At 50.8% G+C, this 20649-nt stretch overlaps 7 protein-coding genes across 7 annotated transcripts; 6 read left to right on the forward strand and 1 right to left on the reverse strand.

Moving 5' to 3' along the window:
- Positions 1-310: 310 nt before the first annotated feature.
- Aud_001197 (uncharacterized protein) lies at positions 311-796 on the forward strand (the record flags this gene model as incomplete). Its single annotated transcript, XM_043286697.1, has 1 exon — positions 311-796. One exon carries the CDS (start codon positions 311-313, stop codon positions 794-796), a length of 486 nt encoding a protein of 161 aa, XP_043142632.1.
- Positions 797-1175: 379 nt separating this feature from the next.
- Aud_001198 (succinate dehydrogenase assembly factor 4) lies at positions 1176-1625 on the reverse strand (the record flags this gene model as incomplete). Its single annotated transcript, XM_043286698.1, has 1 exon — positions 1176-1625. The coding sequence occupies one exon, from the start codon at positions 1623-1625 to the stop codon at positions 1176-1178; it is 450 nt and encodes a 149-aa protein (XP_043142633.1).
- Positions 1626-1925: 300 nt separating this feature from the next.
- Aud_001199 (acetylornithine transaminase) lies at positions 1926-3501 on the forward strand (the record flags this gene model as incomplete). The annotated part of the gene is made up of 3 exons (XM_043286699.1): positions 1926-2075; positions 2131-2370; positions 2434-3501. The coding sequence occupies 3 exons, from the start codon at positions 1926-1928 to the stop codon at positions 3499-3501; spliced, it is 1458 nt and encodes a 485-aa protein (XP_043142634.1).
- A 478-nt stretch (positions 3502-3979) lies between these two features.
- Positions 3980-8774, forward strand: Aud_001200 (putative lipase; the record flags this gene model as incomplete). The annotated part of the gene is made up of 5 exons (XM_043286700.1): positions 3980-4124; positions 4209-4935; positions 4992-5404; positions 6403-6487; positions 6545-8774. 5 exons carry the CDS (start codon positions 3980-3982, stop codon positions 8772-8774), a joined length of 3600 nt encoding a protein of 1199 aa, XP_043142635.1.
- A 1380-nt stretch (positions 8775-10154) lies between these two features.
- Positions 10155-11739, forward strand: Aud_001201 (MFS transporter; the record flags this gene model as incomplete). Its single annotated transcript, XM_043286701.1, has 4 exons — positions 10155-10231; positions 10296-11417; positions 11477-11555; positions 11611-11739. 4 exons carry the CDS (start codon positions 10155-10157, stop codon positions 11737-11739), a joined length of 1407 nt encoding a protein of 468 aa, XP_043142636.1.
- Positions 11740-13121: 1382 nt separating this feature from the next.
- On the forward strand, positions 13122-13781 carry Aud_001202 (uncharacterized protein; the record flags this gene model as incomplete). The annotated part of the gene is made up of 1 exon (XM_043286702.1): positions 13122-13781. One exon carries the CDS (start codon positions 13122-13124, stop codon positions 13779-13781), a length of 660 nt encoding a protein of 219 aa, XP_043142637.1.
- A 1645-nt stretch (positions 13782-15426) lies between these two features.
- Aud_001203 (uncharacterized protein) lies at positions 15427-19594 on the forward strand (the record flags this gene model as incomplete). Its single annotated transcript, XM_043286703.1, has 3 exons — positions 15427-15826; positions 16780-18484; positions 18550-19594. The coding sequence occupies 3 exons, from the start codon at positions 15427-15429 to the stop codon at positions 19592-19594; spliced, it is 3150 nt and encodes a 1049-aa protein (XP_043142638.1).
- Between the last annotated feature and the right edge of the window lie 1055 nt (positions 19595-20649).

Genomic DNA, 20649 nt, shown 5'->3' on the forward strand with positions numbered 1-20649 from the left:
ATATATCAGTTAGAGGTACAGGGTTATCATTGAGRCCCATCACAGACTAGGAGCGCTATAATACAGATTCCTAAAAGTATAAAGGGCTCTTAGATCTTGGTCCCTGTGAGTACTGTTAGTAGAGATATTTATCTAGTAAGGACTCTCAGCTATCATCTATTACTTTCTCTCACAGTCAACCTCATTATCAAGCCCTTCTTACCAATAGAAACCTGTCATTTATCAAGGACCACAGGTTAGCCACAGTATGACTACCATAGCATTCAGTCACATCATTCTTCGCACACTAATATCTTTTAGAATCAGCAAAATGCAACTTTTGAAGAGCATCACTGCCCTAGGCCTTTTCCTTACTGCTGCTGTCGAAGCTGCTCCGGTGGCTGCCCCAGCTGATAGTAGCATGAACGAAGCATTCCCATCCGTCCTGTTCATTAAGAAGAGAGACAGAATCAATGACTGTGGTGACTCTACTTTCATCAACCAGAGCAGTGGTGGATCACCCAGGGTAGACGACTGCTTGCAAATTGCCCGCAACATTGCTGGCGGCGGCACCTGGACCTTCGAGGGCTTCGGCGTCCAGCACCAACTGCTTCAATATGGGACTTGCGCGTTTGGTGTAACGCAGGGATCTAGAGTAACAGTGAAGATTGGCAATCAGGATATCATTGACCTTATTAATGATTCCATCTCGCGCTTCCAATGGTATGGTCTGGTCGGATCCAAGGGCACCATGAACTGTCAGGTGTCAGGTTACATCGGCCAGGAGAGTGTCTCATGGGGTATTTATCATACCTAGGATGCTTCACGTCTACCAAGTAGGCTGCTGTTAGATCAAGGTTATGTTAATGAGTCGCGTTAAAATTCCGCCTCCAAAGTCTTGAAAGTACATATGATATTTCTGGTCCATATTGCAATGCTCCGCTCTTGTATATATGTATCCATTGTTATGTGCACCGCTCTGGGGCTATTTGTGATGGGTTTGCTGTTCTTACCAATAGGTTATGAGGCTTGCTAGCATAGAAGCCAAGTATGACACTAATCCTTAAACCCCAGAATCTAATTAGATTAGTCTTGTGAGACAACATCAGGACTGCGTGAAGGGAACAAACAGGCTGGCGGGGGTACATCTATACCCACTCTTTCTCCATAGGACGTAGGATCATCCCAGTGCACGATCAGAAATCTGTGACACGACCACCGTAGCTCCAGTCGCCCTCCGCCCCCCATCGCAGTGGCTCGTTCTTGGGTCCCCCTACTTCTCCAGTCTTGGGATTCTTCTCACCCTCGAATTCAGGCTTGAGACTGTGCCGCAGATCCGGATGAAGTTCCTCTCCTTTGCCCGTGGCCTTAACCTCAGGCCCTTCTTCAGCAGCAGGTTGGGAATGTGGTGACTGGTTGACTTTGGGAGGGGCACGAGGCGTACTAAATGCGCCAGTCGATCGTCTTTGAAGCTCTTCAAAGAGCTCTTGCTCTTCCTTCGGTAGTCTTGGAGGAGCTGGGCCCCGGCCGAATGTGAAAGCCGGCTTGTCGTTCCAGAGAACGGAGTAACATGTAAAGGATCGTGAGGAGACTCTGAGACTAGAGCTGGAGGGTACAAATACCCGACGAGGTACGAAGAGCGCCATGATGTTTCTCGTCGGAGAGAAGCAAGACGTGTCAGGCAAGACGTCAAGGATATGTGAAACTAGTGGAAATGCGGAGTGGCGGAGATGGCATCGAGTCATTTCTGCTGCGTAAGTTTTGGCCGATAAGCGGCCTGCCCGATATCGCGGCATTTTTCTGGACCCATCACAGTCACAGTCACAGTCGCTCAACTTTATGACTCTCGACTCTCCTTTTCTGAGTCCTATTTATTCAGTCCTTTCCTGAGTCAATTGCTTCGGCGATCTTTCATTCTCAGACTTCTAGTGTCACTGCTGCCCGCAATGACTTTCATACGTGTGGCTTCGCGGCGACTGCCGCTCACAAAGCGACTGGTTCCTGGATTTCAGTCACCAGTCCAACAACGATTCGCTTCTGCAGCGGCAGGGACACAAATATCCAATGCTCCTCAGGATGTGAAGGCTCAGGTGACTGTAGGTCATATGAAATCAAAATTATTGTCCGTTCTAATAATGGCGACCTCTACAGAAAGAGGCAGTTTTGCCTAACCCAGACCCTGCGACCGATTCTGCGACAGCGGCCTTCATCAGGGAGCGCACCCCGTACATGGTGCCTACATACGTGCGACCAGCTCCCGTAATGATTAAGGGACAAGGGTGTTATGTTTGGGATATGGAGAACAGGCGGTATCTCGATCTCACCGCTGGTATTGCCGTCAACTCTCTCGGCCATTGTGACCCGGAAATCGCAAAGATTATCGCAGAACAGGTGTGTATACTCAGGTTGTTTGACCACTAAGGGTTTGTAGTTGACGTATGTCGTGCTCTGTAGGCCGAGACACTTATCCACGCCTCAAACCTCTACCATAATGCCTGGACTGGTGCCCTTAGCAAACTGTTGATTGCATTGACCCACGAATCTGGCGCAATGCGCGACGCTTCCCAAGTCTTCATCTCTAACTCCGGAACAGAGGCGAACGAGGCTGCCATAAAGTTTGCTCGTAAGGTTGGTCGGTCTCTTGACCCCTCCGGAGCCAAACACGAATTCGTCTCCTTCCACAACTCTTTCCACGGCCGCACGATGGGAGCCCTCTCCGCTACACCCAACCCCAAGTATCAGACTCCTTTCTCACCTATGGTACCCGGCTTCAAGTACGGCAACTACAATGACATTGAGCAGCTTCAGGAGCTCATCACAGACAAGACTTGTGGTGTGATCGTGGAGCCTATCCAGGGAGAAGGCGGTGTTAACACCGCGACTCCTCAGTTCCTGGCGGCTCTTCGCAAGCGGTGTGATGAGGTAGGAGCTGTGCTCGTCTTTGATGAGATTCAGTGTGGTCTATCTCGAACTGGCTCATTCTGGGCTCATGCTCACCCCTCACTGAAGCCAGCATCGGGCGAAGCCGCCCACCCTGATATTCTTACCACGGCCAAAGCTCTCGGTAATGGTATCCCCATTGGCGCTACCATAATATCTGGCAAGACTGTTGCGGAGCACATCAAGACAGGTGATCATGGCACTACTTTCGGAGGTAACCCCCTCGCATGCCGAGTCGCTCATCACATCGTCGAGCGTCTCGCCTCGCCGGAGTTGCAAAGGTCTGTGGAAGCCAAGTCCTCTTTGTTTGTGTCTGGATTCCAGAGCCTTCAGGAGAAGTTTCCCGATGTTATCTCTGAGATTCGCGGCCGTGGTTTGATCCTGGGCGTTCAGCTGTCCAAGGTGCACACAGCCAAAGCGTCGGACCTGATCACCGCAGCTCGCGAGCGAGGACTGTTGATCATTACTGCTGGTGAAGGGTGTCTTCGCTTCGTTCCTCCTTTGACTATTACCGAGGAGCAGATCAAGACATCTCTGAAGATCTTGGAGCAGACATTCAATGCTGTTTTCACAACTGCATAGGTGATTGCTGAGCAGTTACAGATTGATTTACTTTCGATATACCACTATTCTGCCCGTAGATTGACACCTTTTTTGTTTCATTACAGCCAAGCATAATGGTTTTATTTATTTTTCTCTCAGATAGATAGACAAAAGCAAGCATATTTTCGTAAACATCTGCCAAGGCGCTCAACCCAACTATGAAGAGAATTTTCTCGTTGATGACTATCGTTACTCTAGTGATCCCGGGTCCTTCCCAGGCAATAAGGCACCACTCTGGTCACGAGACCAGTTGCCATTCTTATCATGACGGCATCAACTTTACGCCCTTTTACCAGTTGTCGAAGACAGGCGATTGCAATGATTTCCTGATTGATGCAATCGGAAAATTGAGCCGCCTTGCTTTTTTGTACATTCAAAGTGATGGATGTATATGGTGTCGCATAGAACTATCTATCGACTTGTAACATACTAACCACCTCCCTCGTTTTACTTGGTTATGCCTGCTGCTGCCGATACAGAGGAACAACCGATGCTGCCTCTTCCTGGTGCTCCATCCTCATCATGGGCTCAGTTTTGCCAGCGGTTCCGTGCCTTGTTCAGCGGCGCGGATCCTCGCGTCTGCGTCGCATTTTGGCTCTTTGGTGAGTGAATACAAACCGAGACTACCCCATAGATTGAAATATTTCTTAATGCTAACAATTGTGCGCTTTACCTGATCACCATAGGCCTAATCAATAATGTCTTGTATGTTGTTATCCTGTCTGCCGCCCTCGATCTGGTCGGGCCCAGTGTCCCCAAGGGAGTCATCCTTCTAGCGGACGTGATACCCTCGTTCGCAACGAAACTCATCGCCCCGTACTTCATCCATATGGTGCCATACCCCGTGCGAATCATTATATTCGTCTTCCTCTCTGCCATTGGCATGCTCCTAGTTGCGCTAAGCCCTCCGTATACCGATGGCGGGACGATAGCTACTAAACTTGCTGGTATTGTGCTGGCTAGCTTGTCCAGCGGAGGTGGAGAGCTGAGCTTCGTTGGATTGACACATTTCTATGGGCCTTTCAGTCTGGCTGCCTGGGGAAGTGGAACAGGAGCGGCTGGTCTGGTTGGAGCTGGTGCATACGCCCTGGCCACTACCTCGTTGGGTCTCAGTGTGAAGGCCACTCTGTTGGCATCTTCATGTCTGCCAGCGGTCATGGTAGTCAGCTTTTTCATGGTACTGCCCAGATCTCCTCTGCAGCCTGTTTCGGCTGCATACGCCGGGTACCGTGCGGTCGAGGAAAGAGAAGAGCTCGCGGAGGAACGCGCATTCATGGAGGGCGACCGTGACGTGATTTTTGACGAGGGGGAACGACTACTGGGAGCTTCGAATCTTTCCACTCAGCGCGAAAAAGGCGGTTGGCAGCGTTTCGCAGCGGACTTGAAACGTGTCCGGGGTCTTTTCTTCCCATTGTAAGTAGAAGAGTTGAACGGCGACGATTGCTCCCACACTGACATCCAAACGTTAGTATGCTTCCATTACTTCTGGTCTACGTCGCGGAGTATACGATAAATCAAGGAGTGTCCCCGACACTGCTCTTTCCGCTTGACGAATCGCCTTTTGCGCATTTCCGTGCCTTCTATCCAGCATACAATGCGATCTACCAGGTCGGGGTCTTTCTTTCTCGATCCTCGACGCCCTTCTTCCGTATCCATGACCTGTACGTCCCGTCTTTCCTGCAGATTCTGAACTTGGTACTATTGACCCTTCACGCCGTTTTCAACTTCATCCCCAGTGTGTATATCATTTTTGTAATCATCTTCTGGGAGGGGTTATTGGGCGGTTTGGTCTATGTCAACACATTCGCCGAAATCGGAGATCGTGTGCCAAAGGAAGAGCGCGAATTCTCCCTAGGAGCGACAACAGTCAGCGATGCAGCAGGTATCTGCATTGCTGGCTTCGTCAGTATGGTCTTCGAAGTCTGGCTTTGTGACTGGCAAGTCACACATGGGCGGGACTACTGCCGGAGAATATAGATGCTTCATGCATTAATGATGACGAATGGTTCGGAATTTAATAGACACGATGTTCTCTTGACGTATTATTTGCCCAGGATGCCTGGCCAAGTTGCCTATCTGACCTAGACTGCATCAACCGATAGCGTCACGGGTTGTGGAGGGTTTGACATGTGATGGCCATCCACAACCCACAATCAAGTCTTAGACAACCATGGGTTCCCATTTTAATCAACCACATTGAAATGGCCTTGACCCATTGACCCATTACGAGTACCGAACAAGCTCCATATGATTCGATAGTCCCTCTCGTTCCAGCGTCCTGATAATCCTAGTGGCGACTTTCACATGCTCCGCCCCAGTCACGGCCTCGTCCACCATTCATCATCACCCTAAGCAGCCTGCCTACTGACCATTATTGCGCCAGCCCATTCACTATCCTCCAAATGGATTCCCAGGAACAAACATCGTCAGCGCCAGACTGCTGGATGCCGCAAATTCTTTCAATTCCTGCTGTTTGTAATAATTGTTTGTCTCATCACTGCCCCACTCTCCTCATGTGGCATTTGGAGATACTAATCGCTGCAATACCCCGTTTATCGACATGCTCCTGGGGTCTCCACACTTCTTTGACTACCTAATTCTGTAGGATGGCAGGACAAGAGAGGCGCTTTGTTTCCTTATTTATCTTATAGGACGATCAGGAAGCTGTACTTCGCTTTCGTCGCCCTTCTGTCTCTGCCTTCCTTTTCCCTTGCCAACTGACTCTATGAACCTGAAGTGTGATATTGGTTTTTGCATCTGCGATAACGTCGATCGGAGTCAGGAGGTTAATCGAGCCGTGACTTTTCAGGAAGCCTAATAGAGATGATAGGTATGAACCCTCCTTGAGCTCTGTCAAAGCAGACAACTGATAGGCAATAGATCACGTTCTAGGGAGACCCTCAACCAAATTCCGAAAGATCCAGGTTTTTGGAGTAGTCCTATTCTGGTCCACCTATCTGTTCAAGTATGTCGTATGCTGTTGGAACCGAAAGAAGGAAAGTCTGCTAAGCATACCACGTAGGGGAAGCAAGCATGGCCCTCCGATCGCCCGCAATATCTCGTCCCGCCTGTCGGGGAAACTGACCGTCTGGCAAACCACCGTAGCTGTGTTTCTATGGCTCTATATCTGCCGCAATTTCGCCAAGATTGTTGGTCTCGAAAGCCCCGAACCCCTGGCGAATCTCTACTCTCGGTCGTTTTTCCGGGCAACATGGGTCACCACAGCACTCGACGCTGGCTTTTGGACTGCAATGAGGATCAAACCCAAGTGGCTACGGGATATCGCATCGTTGGTATTCACAGTGTACTATCTCTTCGCAGCAGAGCAAGCAGATGATATGGTGCGCCGTGTCCGCGCAGCCCTGACCGTGGAACATCTGCGAGTGTCGTGGAACAAGGGAACCACTCCATATCTTTGGGCGCTTCAGAAGTTGGTCCGACCCCGTTTGACTAATTATGGCCCTCGAGCCATCCGCATCCCTCGCCCTAAACAATCTATTTACACCGAGCCAACGAATGCATGGCTATATTTTGACGGTCCGCTGAGTGCGCTGAAGGATCAGACATGTGTGATTCTGGATATTCCGGGGGGTGGGTATGTTGCCATGGATCCGCGCCACTCGGAAGACCGACTGCTCGCCTGGGCGGGGAAGACCAAGATGCCAATATTGAGTCTAGACTACAAGAAGGCACCCGAGTATCCGTACCCGTATGCTTTGAACGAATGCTATGATGTCTACCACACGATCATCACCACACGAGGCCGTTGCCTGGGACTGAGTGGACACACGCGGCCACGTATTGTGGTTACTGGGGATAGTGCTGGCGGAAACCTAGCTGTTGGGACGGTCCTGATGATCCTGCAGTCAGGGGCTGAGAATGTGATCCCACGCCCAGATGGTCTGGTACTGGCGTACCCCTCCTTAAACATGCGAGTTGAGAGCTGGATGACGGAGGAGCAGATGTCGTTGATCCAGGATAAGAGCGCTCGCCGGACGAATAAGAACGTTTTGCAGAGAAAGAATATGGACTATCAGAGGCTGACGCCATTTGCATCGCCTGGACCATCTACGGAAGAACTGAAACAGGAGGTCTTGTCCGATGCGGACTTGGAGGCGGATGACCTGGGAGAGAAGGCTTCAAAAAGAGTTGCCGAGAAATTGAACCGAGATAATCTGGCAGCTCAGACAGCTGCACTTGTTGAGCATCAGCCAAAACAGATCCGGACTCGTTTGGCCGTGTCCTCCATGATCTCGTACGTTCATGACCGCATATTGACCCCTGAGATGATGCGAGCCATGATCATCCTCTACATTGGACCTCATAATCGGCCCGATTTTAGCACGGACTTCCTCTTATCGCCTGTCTTAGCTCCCGAGAGCCTCCTCATCAGGTTTCCCAAAACCTACTTCATCACAGGGGAACGAGATCCACTGGTCGATGACACGGTCATCTTCGCCGGTAGGCTACGCCAGGCCAAATTGCATCAATTTCGGGAAAGACAGGAACTCGGGCTTGAAAAGTCTCATCGGGAATTCAATGAAAAGGACCACGTGGAAGTCTCCTTACTACCAGGGGTGTCACATGGATTCCTTCAGATGGCCGGATTTTTCCCTGACAGCTGGAAACATATCAACCGATGCGCTACGTGGATCCAGAACTTGTTTGACACAGCTGAGGTCAAGAAATCGTCTTCTAGCCTTTTACAGTCGCTCTACGATAATCCTGTTTTTGATAAGAACCTGGCCATAGAAACAAACGGACAAGCGGCTCCCCGGAATCACAAGCGAAGCTTGACAGGCGAGTCCTCTGCAGATGAAGACAGGCCTTTGGAGATGAGCGTCGGCAGAATGACCCCTTTGACACCTGCGCGCGGGAATCTCAACTCCGGTGAGACTCGGCAATCCAAGGAGGACACGCCATCTCAGAAGCCCTATCGTTCCCGCCGGGAGGCTACCGGCACCCCTGATCGCAAACCTGACTCGAAGCATGGAATCCGAAAAAGGAGTTCATCTAGGGGCCGAAAAGACTCATCTAGTGGGCTTGGTAGAAGAAGGCGCCTCGCCCCGACGCAGCTCACTCTGCCTGTTTCCGACGAAACCATGTCCGATAATCTGGGAAGCCCGGTACGTCTTCGCAAACGAGAAAGAAGTCTCCACAGCCTTCCCAGTCACGAGGATCTTTTGGATCGCAGAATGAACGGCCTAGCGGGCGGGCTGATGGGAATCGGGGAGGGAGCGCAGACCCCTTGAGAAGACGAGAAAGATATTATTGGCGACACGAACACGATACATATTATGCCTTATGTATAGAGCGAGATGAAATTTTTCCATTATCGAGTAAATACCCTTACCTGGAACTTCGATTTCGTGAAGCATGTGAAGCTGAAGATCTGATATGGCATGTGATTGTGGCGAGTTCTTCATGTGAATGTGGATCTGATTTCAGCCTAATTTGTACAATAGTTCCGTAGCAATATACAATAATAGTAGCAACAATATCCGACATCATACAGCCAATCATCCGTTTATCGGAATCATCTGATGCTCAGCGAAGATTGCTACTGCATTCAGCTGGCTCTTATGCATGCTGTCCATACATCCGTCAGCCCGTCAGACCATTTGCCAGTCCAATCGGGCCGACCGTTAAACGCACAACTGGAGCGCCCATCAGCTTACTCTCTAGACTCTAGTCTGTACGTCTCTGCAAAGTTCTAGCCTTCTCAGCCTTAGTGGTAACTACCCACTCTGTACTTCGTGGTAGGGCTGATACGATCATGAATCCATCTCAAGCAATCCGCAATCCCATCGAAGCAGAAACAAGCCTGAACCCTACATGTGGTCGGACAACGTGCTAGAATATTCCTGGTTTCTGCTGTACCAAGCCGTATCCGCTGCTATGTTCTTGGCCGGCTACATTAGCAATGACAAGCCAACATGAAGTACTGAACCGCAAAGGTTGGCGTCAACCCTAACGACTGACTCTAATGCAACAAGTGTTTAACCAAACCCTGCCACGTCGCCGGTCGCTTCTCTTCCGGAATTTGCTCGTCGACATTTATTTTTAATACGATTAATAAACCGGGAGGGGGGGAATCCCCTGATGATATGTAGATAAATGTGGATGTGTGCCTTCTCCGTCGGATCAGTTGATATAATCGCCCCGAATATGCCTCGGCAAACCGAGCGGACGGAGTCACTACACCGTCAGTTCTGGAAGTGATGAATAAAAAATGAAAAACCAACAGGCCAGAATCTATGAGAAATTGTTTGCAATGACGAAATAGGCCACAGAATATCCAGTTATCCACTCGGGACATGTAGACGCCCGATGGGCCCTTCTTATGCCGGGTGGAGATTTTCGCTGTGCAGATCTTGGCACGATGGTATCATGCTATAATGGTTTTTGTGCTGGGTCTTTATGAAGGATAGGGCTGGATATGGCATGCTAGAGGATTCTGTGATGAGTGGGTAGGGGAGTTTAAGAAGCTGGCTTCGGCGCTGAGCTGCTTGTTTGAGTCCTGTGTTCTCGCTTCTAGAGTTTGGCATCGAAGTATATCATATCTAGTGTTGACATCGGTTAAATCCCGACAATTAGTGTTCCAGACCTATTGTTGATCACCTGCAAACGAGATGTCAGTCGAAAAGTATGTCGACTTCGACGGCCCGGGTGATCCTCTTAACCCTCTCAACTGGCCCATGAGGAAAAGGTATCTCGAGTCCGTCTTTGGTTCTCTGGAACACTGGATGACTGACACATGAATGGAATGTCAGGGTCTATATCTCGGCCATACTCGGGCTCAGCACAATGGTTGTAGCTTTTGCAAGCAGTATCTTCTCCGCCGCGATGCCCTCAGTGATGCATCTATATGGTATCAGCCGGGAGGTATGCACCCTCGGTATATCCCTCTACGTCTTCGGATTCGCATTCGGTCCGTTATTCTTCGGTCCCTTCTCGGAGGTCAAGGGCAGATACATGCCTCTTGTGATCTCAATGTTCGGCTTCACGATATTCTCGTTTGCAACTGCCGTCTCCAAAGACCTCCCTTCCCTGTTCATCCTCCGATACTTCACTGGATTCTTTGGCTCTGGTCCGCTCACACTTGCCGGAGCATCATTTGCGGATATGTTCTCGCCGGAGCAGCGGGGGATTGCCATCGTCATGTTCTGCCTGATGGTGTTCATTGGCCCTCTAGTTGCCCCATTTGTGGGAGGCTTCACGGTAATGAACTCATCACTGGGCTGGCGCTGGACGGCCTATATTCCAGGTATACTAGGAGGCGCCGTGCTCCTCCTTCTGGTCGTCTTCCTGGAGGAGACCTACCAGCCCGTAATCCTAGCCCGAAAAGCCGATCGATTGCGCCGCGAAACTGGCAATTGGTCACTTCACGCCAAACACGATGAGCTGCGTCTTGATGCTAGAACCATACTGACCGAGTACCTCGCCCTGCCACTGAAGATGCTCGTTCTCGACCCGATCGTCACGTGCATGTGCGTCTTCGCATCTTTCGTGTACGGGCTGCTTTACCTCTTCTTGACCGCATATCCGATTATCTTCCAGAGGATTCATGGTATGAACCCAGGTGTGGGTGGGCTGCCCTATCTGGGGGTTATTGTAGGGCAGCTCCTAGGTGCTGTTGCCATCGCAGCGACCCAGCCCTGGATTCTGCGCAAGCTGGAGCAAACCGGCGGCGTGATGATGCCAGAGTGGCGTCTTCCTGTGGCTATTCCAGGTGCAGTTGCATTCTCTGCGGGGCTCTTCTGGCTGGGGTGGTCCGGATACAAACAGAGCATCCACTGGATTGTGCCGACTCTGTCGGGGCTGCTGACAGGATTTGGATTGTTGACCATGTTCCTTCCCTCGCTGGCTTATCTGGTCGAGGCTCGTCCTCAGAAGTGAGTGCCCCCCAATATTGTCAAGTATGACAATGCATGGACTGACTGAGTATCACCAGGGCGGCATCAGCTGTTGCTGCACACACGTTCCTGCGGTCGGTCGCGGGAGGTGTCTTCCCACTATTTGCAACATATATGGTCAGTCACCGAACCTCGACCTTTCTTATCGTGAAACTGACTGAATTTGATACAGTTTGACGGATTAGGTGTGGAATGGGCGTGCACACTGCTTGGATGTGTGGGAGCATTGATGATCCCTATCCCCTTGCTGCTTTATATTTACGGAGCACGAATTCGCAGCAAAAGCAGAATGGCTGCTTGATATGATGGATCTGGCGAAGATTCCACTAATAGAATAATTGTAATGATAATAAGTCTATATTCATGACCCATACTCACATAGATAGAATGCTAATGTTATAATTTCACTGGTCAATTGACTTTGTTGACTGGACTCCGTTTATGACCTCGGGATAGTTCATCCACTGACTGGACTTCCGCAACGAATCTATATGTTGCTGAGCTGTGTATGTGTGTAGTGTCTGAACTCGATGGCATGGAGGAAACTGCGAAACTGCTGTGGTAACACAGTAAATGTACCTGTCTACAGCCACTCTCCCTGACGCTAAATAACTGATCGTCCCTGAAGCTCTGATTCTGGAAAAGTGCCCAGACTATCCACAGTACAACAGCAGCGAGTCAGGCATAGCGCAGCAACTCTTTTAGCTCTAGTTCCAGCAGTGCACAAGCATATCTGGATGTCTGTTTAATCCAGCGGTCGGTCTATAACAATGCGGATCATCTGCTATCTCGTCATCGGATCGACAATCTAACGTCGCCGCCCATTGAAATTGGCCGTCCTTTTAGACCGTGAGCCATCCAGACCAGCAATTGCGTGCTCTCTGGCAGTCCTCATCCTCATATTTAGTCCAACATACACCATGGTCTTGTGCGACCATGGATTGCTTTTCGATGTCTGTATTACACTGGATTCTCGAGGGCGATTGGGCTTCTTGCATCTAATATCGATCTTTTTCCCTCACCGCTACATTATCTTCGAGCGTGACGTCGATCGTCGCAGACAATCGCATGCATTACAGCTGATCAAGACTCGCAAATGGCACCTTCAGTTACCGGCCGTGCGCCCTATGGGCTAGAATTGCCCGAAGAGACTGCTGTGGACATTTCTTACGATGAGTGGTATTCATGGACGTTGCTGGAAGACCACCCACTTCGTGCGCCTCCAACTTATTGTTGTCCGGGATTATTCGAATTTATACACGGCTGCTACGTGACGGCAAGGAAGAATTGGGGAGAGCGCCTATTTCGAGGGGTTTGTCTGTTGTTGATGATTACGTTCGTTACCCATAGACCATTGTCATAAACTTGGATGAAACTTGGGCTGACCATGGTGTTGGGAACAGGATTGTGATACAATTATCTATACTGCCTCTTGGGCTCTTACATTTGTTGCCTCATGCGCAGCTCAGAGAACACGGACAGGTCTTTGGATTTAGTCACAGCCATGCAGAATGCTCTGCATATCGTCTGCAAGCCGTCCGAGATGCGATGGGAGACTCTTTTGCAGTCCGATGCATTGGAATCAAGGTGAATATTTGGATGCAGAATGGCAGTCTTTGGGCGAACGACTCAACGGTATCAGTTAGCGCTTCGGAAGTGCTAAGCAACGCATACTTTAAATCAATGCTAGAGAAGCTGGACGCCATGAATTCTCGATTGAATTCCCCTGTTCGCTCTGCTGAAGCGAGCCCATTGGGGTTCTCCGACCAGGAAACTGAGCGCTCTTCGATCCTTCTCCTGGAGTTACAATCTCCTATTGAAACAGCGTGGCCGGATTTAATGTCACGGTTGGAGAAGCTGAGGACAGGAAGGTACCTCTCATACAAGAACGGGACACGGCGAGTTTTGAGACCGGTCACCGTCGTTATTTCAAGCACAGACCTACCTTATCTGGATCGAACCAACGTTGGAGAATCAGACGTTATTTTCTTTGACACCTCACTGAAATCGTTGACTCGAACGCATTACACAGAAGGTGGTGAGGGAACCGATGGCGACAGCGAAGCCGCAAACCATGGTAGAAAAGCCGTTCTGGCAGGGAGCGTTATGGCAACTGCCGATTTCCAAGCATCTGTCGGCCTCCCCCGTCGCGGTCGATTCTCCAAAGAGCAGATTGAGTTGATTCGGGCTCAAGTGCGTGCTGCTCACCAGCATGGACTGCTGGCACGTTATACCGGCATTCAGTGCCACCCGCGGCGATTGCGCAGGTTGATCTTGCGAGTACTAGCTCAGGAAGGGGTTGATTTAATTGACAATGACCAGAAGGATTGCGAGCGACCGTGATGGAACTCGTACTTGGAGGACGGTGAAGGTAGCAGAAGGGTATCTGGATTTCTAGATTAAAGTCTCCATGTAGGAATGAATTACTACACAGTTCAAAGCATATCGTCATGCAGAAACTCATCAAACCCACGGTGAGGAATGGCATCTTAAGAACCTGAGACAGATGACTGTATAACTCCTTGCTTCTGCGAATGTATAATACGAAAAGGGTCAGTGTAACACCAACCTCTTGCAAGGAACTGTGTGCAGGCTTCTCTTCTGAGTTAATTAGTAGCTATATATTCCCCCTTTTTGACAATCATGCAAGGGCTTCTGATCGGAATTTTACAGTTCTGTCGACGAAACCATATCAGACAGCGCAGGATCTTCTACTGGATGCTGAAGCAAGCAAACTCCATACCGAGAGTTCAGAGCTAGGATACAAAAACCTTACTTGGTAACTCGACGTATTGCCGGCAGGAAGATGTCGAAAAGTAGGCATGCATGCATGCATGTGCGGTGTATATGTACTGCATCCTTGGCGCAGATGATGATCCTACAGCACAGTATTGTATTCCTTTATCCAAGGGAACAAAGGGGTAGGCCTTTAGCAATCTGGAGGAGTCGACTAGATGCGATTTTCTGTCTTTTCTTTCTCCAATGACCCAGACGCATCAGTATATCAAGACAGCAAGAATGATCCCTGCTAGATACTGGGTCTTTATGTAAAGGTGAGTAGGTATGTGGTGTATACGAACTGTCAACATGACACGTCGATGGGCTGCTGCTGCATGCCATGCCAAGTATGTTGGAGTCTGCGCCCAACGACGAAAATATTGCACAGTAGTAATTGTACCTATCTTGATGAGGCGAAAACTGATGCCAGTGTGGCCATAGGAATGGCATATGGGGACTCTGAAGCATAGGAGATTGATCTGATTCATCACCAGTGTAGTATTGTCACCACTCGATATTACAGAATGTCTACCTCTATATATTATTATAGGATATCTAAGGTAGAAGACTTTCATCATCATTTTCTATGTAAGTACGGAGTAGTACTCCACTTTTCCCCGCTGCCATGCCGGCCCCATTTTATTGATTCAGATTTGTCCGCTTTTTTAGTAGTCTTTTACAGTTTAGTATTTATGATGCAGATTCAATAGTCAATTATCCAGACTAGCAGTTCCGCATGCCATGTGATTGGCTCCCCCTCCCTGTCTCTGACTCCATCTTCCCTGTATTCCTTGGGTCCTGTCGCATGCCTGATGTTTTTCTTTTCCCTTCCTTCTGGTTAATCGCTCACCGTTTTCTGGGCTTTTTCTTCTTCCACCACCACCACAACAACCACAACATCAATATCAGCAGTCAATCTGCCTGCGCACCTGCCTCTTGTTACATTCTTACGGGCCATGATATTTTGATATCTTGAAAATCCCAACAGCATATCCTCCCTTCGGTCACACCTCTATTAAGATTCGATCGAATTCTCTGAGGAGACGGCAACGTCTGTCTAGCTTGCATCAACTTCCACCGCCATTTCTCAGTTTTCACCATCAACTACCTACGGAACTTGTCTACACGCGACCTAGTTTTGAATGCACCAAACCCTCATCCTGCTGTTCCTCAGATACGATTGACCTGAGATCATCATCGCTCGCCCATGATGATGGATCTTCAGAAGCGCCTTCCTCAATATCCGTCGCTCTTTGGCGCCTCACACGACCCTCGTGCCGCTCCGCAGCCGCCTCCAACCTACGGCGTCTCTCCCACTCAACAGGTCTACTACGATTCGCCGAAGCAGCACGGTGTACAATCAAGTCAACCTGCGAACACAATGGCCTACCCCTACTCCACACCCATGTCTTCTGCTCCGCCGACTCCTGCCTCATCAACACCATATAATATGCCGACGCCGCTACAGGTAGAAAATCGCAACTATCAAGTGCCGCAGATGAACTATGAATTGCCCAAAAATCATGATCCTAGGCAGAAGGATCACAATAAGCGTCACCGTCGAAGCCACAGTCGCAACAATAGCCATGATCAGCTGATATATCGCGAAGGTAAGCAATACTGTTTACTTTGCTCCTGGGTCTGCTCGCTCTGCTATTACTTCGTTATCTCTTTCTTCCTCTTTTTCCTTTGCTCCTCATGGTTTCATGATTTCCCCCAGTTTTTCCCCAAGTCGTTCTGCAGTGGAGCGCTGGACGCCATGGGCAGGCCATTCAAAGCGTGAACGTCGCGTCGCGTAAAATGTCAAGGTTAAATCTGAGGCATAATGGCCTCCAGCCAGCGTTGAATGACTGGCGACTGTACTAGCTCCTGATGTCGTGGACAACGATCGTACCAGACTACCTACCAGTACTGTGCGACCTTGTACCTACCAGGCAGTACTACTACGCCAGCCAATCACAAGTCCTGCATCCGTCGCGTCTGTGGCGCGGCTGGCGCCTGATCGACTACAGCTCGGCACGGGAGCGCTAGTCCTGGTCTGGAATAGCCTCCTTGTTCAGGATCCCCTTGCCTGACCTGGATTAGCGCTAGTAGAGCTACGTCCAGGCCCAGAGTCACGGGTTCATCCGCCCCAGTGCCTTTTTGTGATTATGGAACTTCCATCATTGTCCCATCGGCTATCCCCAGTCACCAATTCTCCCTTTCCTCTTACCCCCTAGATTGCGCGTCATCATATTTTCCGATCTGATTACCTTTCCTGTTAATTACGTGCAACTCATTTTATTTTCCCTTTCTACCTTTTCCTCTGCGTGCGACATGAATCCTCCCCGGTCGCACGATCAGGGTCGTCGGAGGTCTTTGGGCAGCAGCAGCAGTCCCGTGTTTTCTGGTGCGTTCGCCGCTGAGGCTCTCGTGCAAAACATCCTGCGATGGATCAAGTTTCATCATTGCTTTTGATCATTTTTACATGACTATCTTTTCACTCTTTCACCCATCACATCCATGTGTTTATCGTTCATTGATTTACGCGCTTTGCTGACCCAGACTGATCGCGCCTGAGCAGGTCCGCAAGACCAGTCGTCCGCGTCTAGTGCCTTAGGAACCCGTCGAATGCCGCCCCCTTCTCCACCACAACACTATGCATCACGGGGCCAGTCGGGAAATTCATCGCTGCCTGCTCCTTTCATGTCTCGTGAGCCTCCCAACAACATGGCTCATCATCGTCCTGGGAGCAGCATGTCGATATCTTCCATGCTAGGCTCGGACGCTGACCGACCGGCCCGGGATGTAGGCTCGGCTTCAATCTACTCTCGTGCTCCTGTATCCTCCGGCCCTTATGGTAGCGCACCTCCACCGTCCGCCCCAAGCGCAATGTCACCACCTACTGCTCCCGCCAGGCCCTCGACGCTCGATTACCCAACGTTCCGTCGGTCACAGACCCCCGAAAAATCCTTCTCCAAGAACCAGCCCGGCCGTCCTTACAGAGCAGGCACTGGTAGTGTATCGCAAGGTCCACCAGGCCCCGAACAAGCCAGGTTTACAGGCCTATCGCGCGGCCAACCTCCGACACAGTTTCCAGACAAGCCTAGCTCTTCCCACGTGTCGCCCCAATTGCAGTCTGCATCCACAGAGCCGTCATACCATGAATCGCGCCGCTTGAGCTTCAACGGACCCGTCCCTCGTCCCAACAGCCAGCCGCAACATCTCGAGCGCTCGACTCGATCGGCGGGTTATAGTCCACTGTCGCGACCAGCGCCCGCGCCGGGGGCTGGAGACCATGCGCTAGGGTCTGGACATCAGCGCGCAGCATCTTACGTGGGTCCTGAATCGCAGCAAAGCCGGTTTGGGAACTTGTATGGTGATCGGTTCGCAGAAGAGCAAGCGCATCGCGACAGGGAGCGGGCGGCGGCTCATGAAGCCGAATCGAAAGCCTCTCATTCTCAGTCTCGATATGGTCCTCATTACGGCGATCGCGACGCCGGGGGAAATCGCCATTCTGGTGCATCTGCCTGGGATCTCAGTCGCTCTCAGCCCCCCTCTCCGGAAACCAAGCGCTTCCCGGCGCCAGAGCAAGGCTCCGCATTCGGGTTTGGCGCCATTCAGAGCTATACAAAGTCTCTCGGGTTACAGCCAGGGGGATCCCGGCAGCCATCTTTGTCCATGCAAGCCCGCCAGAACCAGCCCACCCCATCGAATGAACAGCAATCCTACCTGAACAAGCTTCAGACGGAACCCCGGCTGTTCGGCTCGGCACCGTCAGGAGGGCCGTCGTCTCTGGTCCACTCTGCCTCATCCGACGATCAGCGCCGAAAGGGGAGTGATGAGCTGCTACATCATCGAAATCTACTCGGCGTCGGCCTTGACGCCAAACGCGGAGGACGTGCGTCGCCTTTACCTCAAGCCGTCCAAGGAGCGCAGGCTCAGATTCTTGGCCCGGCCGGCGAAGCTGGCATCAAGAGTGAACTGGGCCGCGTTTTCTCTGGTATTGGAAGTGGTGTGGGTGGCGTCACAGCCGCTACTGCAGGCAGTGGGCCGTCCACACCGATGACCGTCAGTCCCTTCAAGCGCGATAGCATTGCCGGTCGTTCAACCAACAGCGAGGCGACACTGGATGATTCTAAAACCAATCGGCCTACATCCACTACGGGCAAGCGTTCTCGAAAATCACGCGATGAGGACAGTAAGGCGGATAGTGAGCCTGGTACAGATCGACTCGGTGCGTCTGCAATTAGCAGGCGCGGTCGTCATGTTCATCACCACCATCATCAGTAAGTGATAATCCCTTCTAGTTTCATGGTTATTCTACTTCTTCATCTGATCTAACGTTCCCAAGCCATCATCATCACCGCCCCAAGCCTGAAGAAGATAATGCTGCCGCTTCGAGTACATCCCATCGGCCTGTGTCCGCGATGAATTTCTTCCACCGCACATCTACACCAGCGGAAGCTGCAGCGCCCGGAATGTCGATTGGGCATCATCATCATCACCATCATCACCATCACCACCATCCCTCACGTCCGACAGCCTCCACGGCGAACCACGCAGCTATGTCGCCGATGCGTGAACCTCGCACTGTGGTTACGGTTGAACCTGTTGTCTCGAGTGTAGCCCATCTTCCGCGGCATCATCTCGGGTCCACCCTGTATACTCCACGTATTGATATTCCTTCAGCAAAAGCTACCTTGGAGAGCGCCAAATTCGGCTACACCACCACTCCGGTCCCGATTCCCAGATTCGAAGGCAAGGAAAACTGCACATTTACCGTTCGTGTGCCTCGATTCCGTATCGACACGGGCCGCCGCGAAGAAATATGCGTACGGCGCGCCCTCTGGGGCACCGGAATCTATACGGATGATTCGGACCCGGTGGCGGCGGCCATACATTCTGGATTCTTCCGCGGTGCTTGGGGTGAGGAGATTGACGTGGATATGCTTGACCTCGAGATTCGTGATGCATATCAACATGCGCCTAAGGCGGCGGAGGATATGGGCTTGACAGGAGACCGACCACGGATTCCGCCCGTACCTCCAACAGACAAGGATCTCCACATCACGCTTCTGATTCTGCCGAAACTAGAGCGATATGAATCCAGCGTCCTGTTCGGGCTAAAGTCTCGTTCTTGGGATGACAACCACGACGGCGTGAGCTTTAAAGTGCTCCGCGTGGAGTGGGTTGACGAGGGTGTCGGCCGCGGCGAGGAACGCGGCGGCGAGGCTCGACGAAAGCGATTGCGCAATCTGATGCAGTCCGGACGGATTTGCACTGGGCCAGGAGTGATTAAGCTGGACCAGCTTCGTAGCGGCATTCAAGTGCCGCGGCGCAAAAATAGGGCAATGGATAAGCCAGAAGCGTCTGCGCCCGTTCAGACTGTCTCTTGAGGGCTTTCCATGAGATCCGGTGATTTTCTGCCGTATTGCCTAGGTGTTGTTTGTGATGGATCTTTTGGAGGAGCTATTATGTCTTGATTGATCTTGGGTGTATACTTTCTATTCTCCTTGCGTGTGTCTTTCGTCTACTAGCGAGGCGCGGAGCTGGGTTTCTTGACGTTACAATCCATTTCTAGTTACAATTGGGTGAACTTCAATTCACGTAATCATCGCCCTGATTCCAAGAACTCGGTTCTTTAAACCTGGTCGAGCGTGCTACATGTCTAGTCTCGTCCTCTTATAATCAGCCATTTCGATTGGCCACAGCTGGACGCATATGACAGGCCGGATCAGCGGCACGGATGAAGGGAAGTTAATGGTGAATGAACAGCGCCTGCAAGGAAGAGAAAAGAGGCAAGTCATGATATTGAACCTTTCGGTACAGTCTACAGTCAACTTTGGAGATGATGTTGGGTGAGTCGCGTCGTTGAATGTCATCGATTGTTCTGATGGTGTACCAAGAGGTAATGCTGGTACTGTATTAAGGTCATGATACGTACCGTTTAGGTAGTTGGCAGCTCCCCCCGCATTATTCCACCTTGGACCGAGTGTCGGGCGGCACGGCCGTAGGAGTGTTTCGTTAGAACATTGCGATCATTCCCAAGTAGAGAGGTACTTAACCGGCATAAAGTCCATAGATATAGCTCAGGGATCATCTGCAACTGGACTCTTCGGTCTCTGTCATACCGATTCGTACATTATCCACTTGCCAACCGGCCATCTTCCACTGCAGCGGGCCGAGGCTCATGAGAGTCTGGGGGACTGTGGGAGAAACTCTTCGTTATCTGACGTACTTTGTATTACTGAGATACTCCGGAAATACCAGAGCTGACCACGCAGGCCTCCGTGCTCCGTGCTCCGTGCTCCGTTCTCCGATCAAGTCATTAGATTACCAGGTACCTTATTTAATAAAGGTACCGTAGGTAAGGTAGGTTATCCCCTTGTATGGGACGTATCTATGGCAGACTCCGTGGGTCACACGCACCTCTATATGGTGCGGTTTGGCC

This window comes from Aspergillus udagawae (assembly GCF_001078395.1).
Source record: "Aspergillus udagawae IFM 46973 DNA, scaffold_1, whole genome shotgun sequence".
NCBI lineage: Eukaryota > Fungi > Ascomycota > Eurotiomycetes > Eurotiales > Aspergillaceae > Aspergillus > Aspergillus udagawae.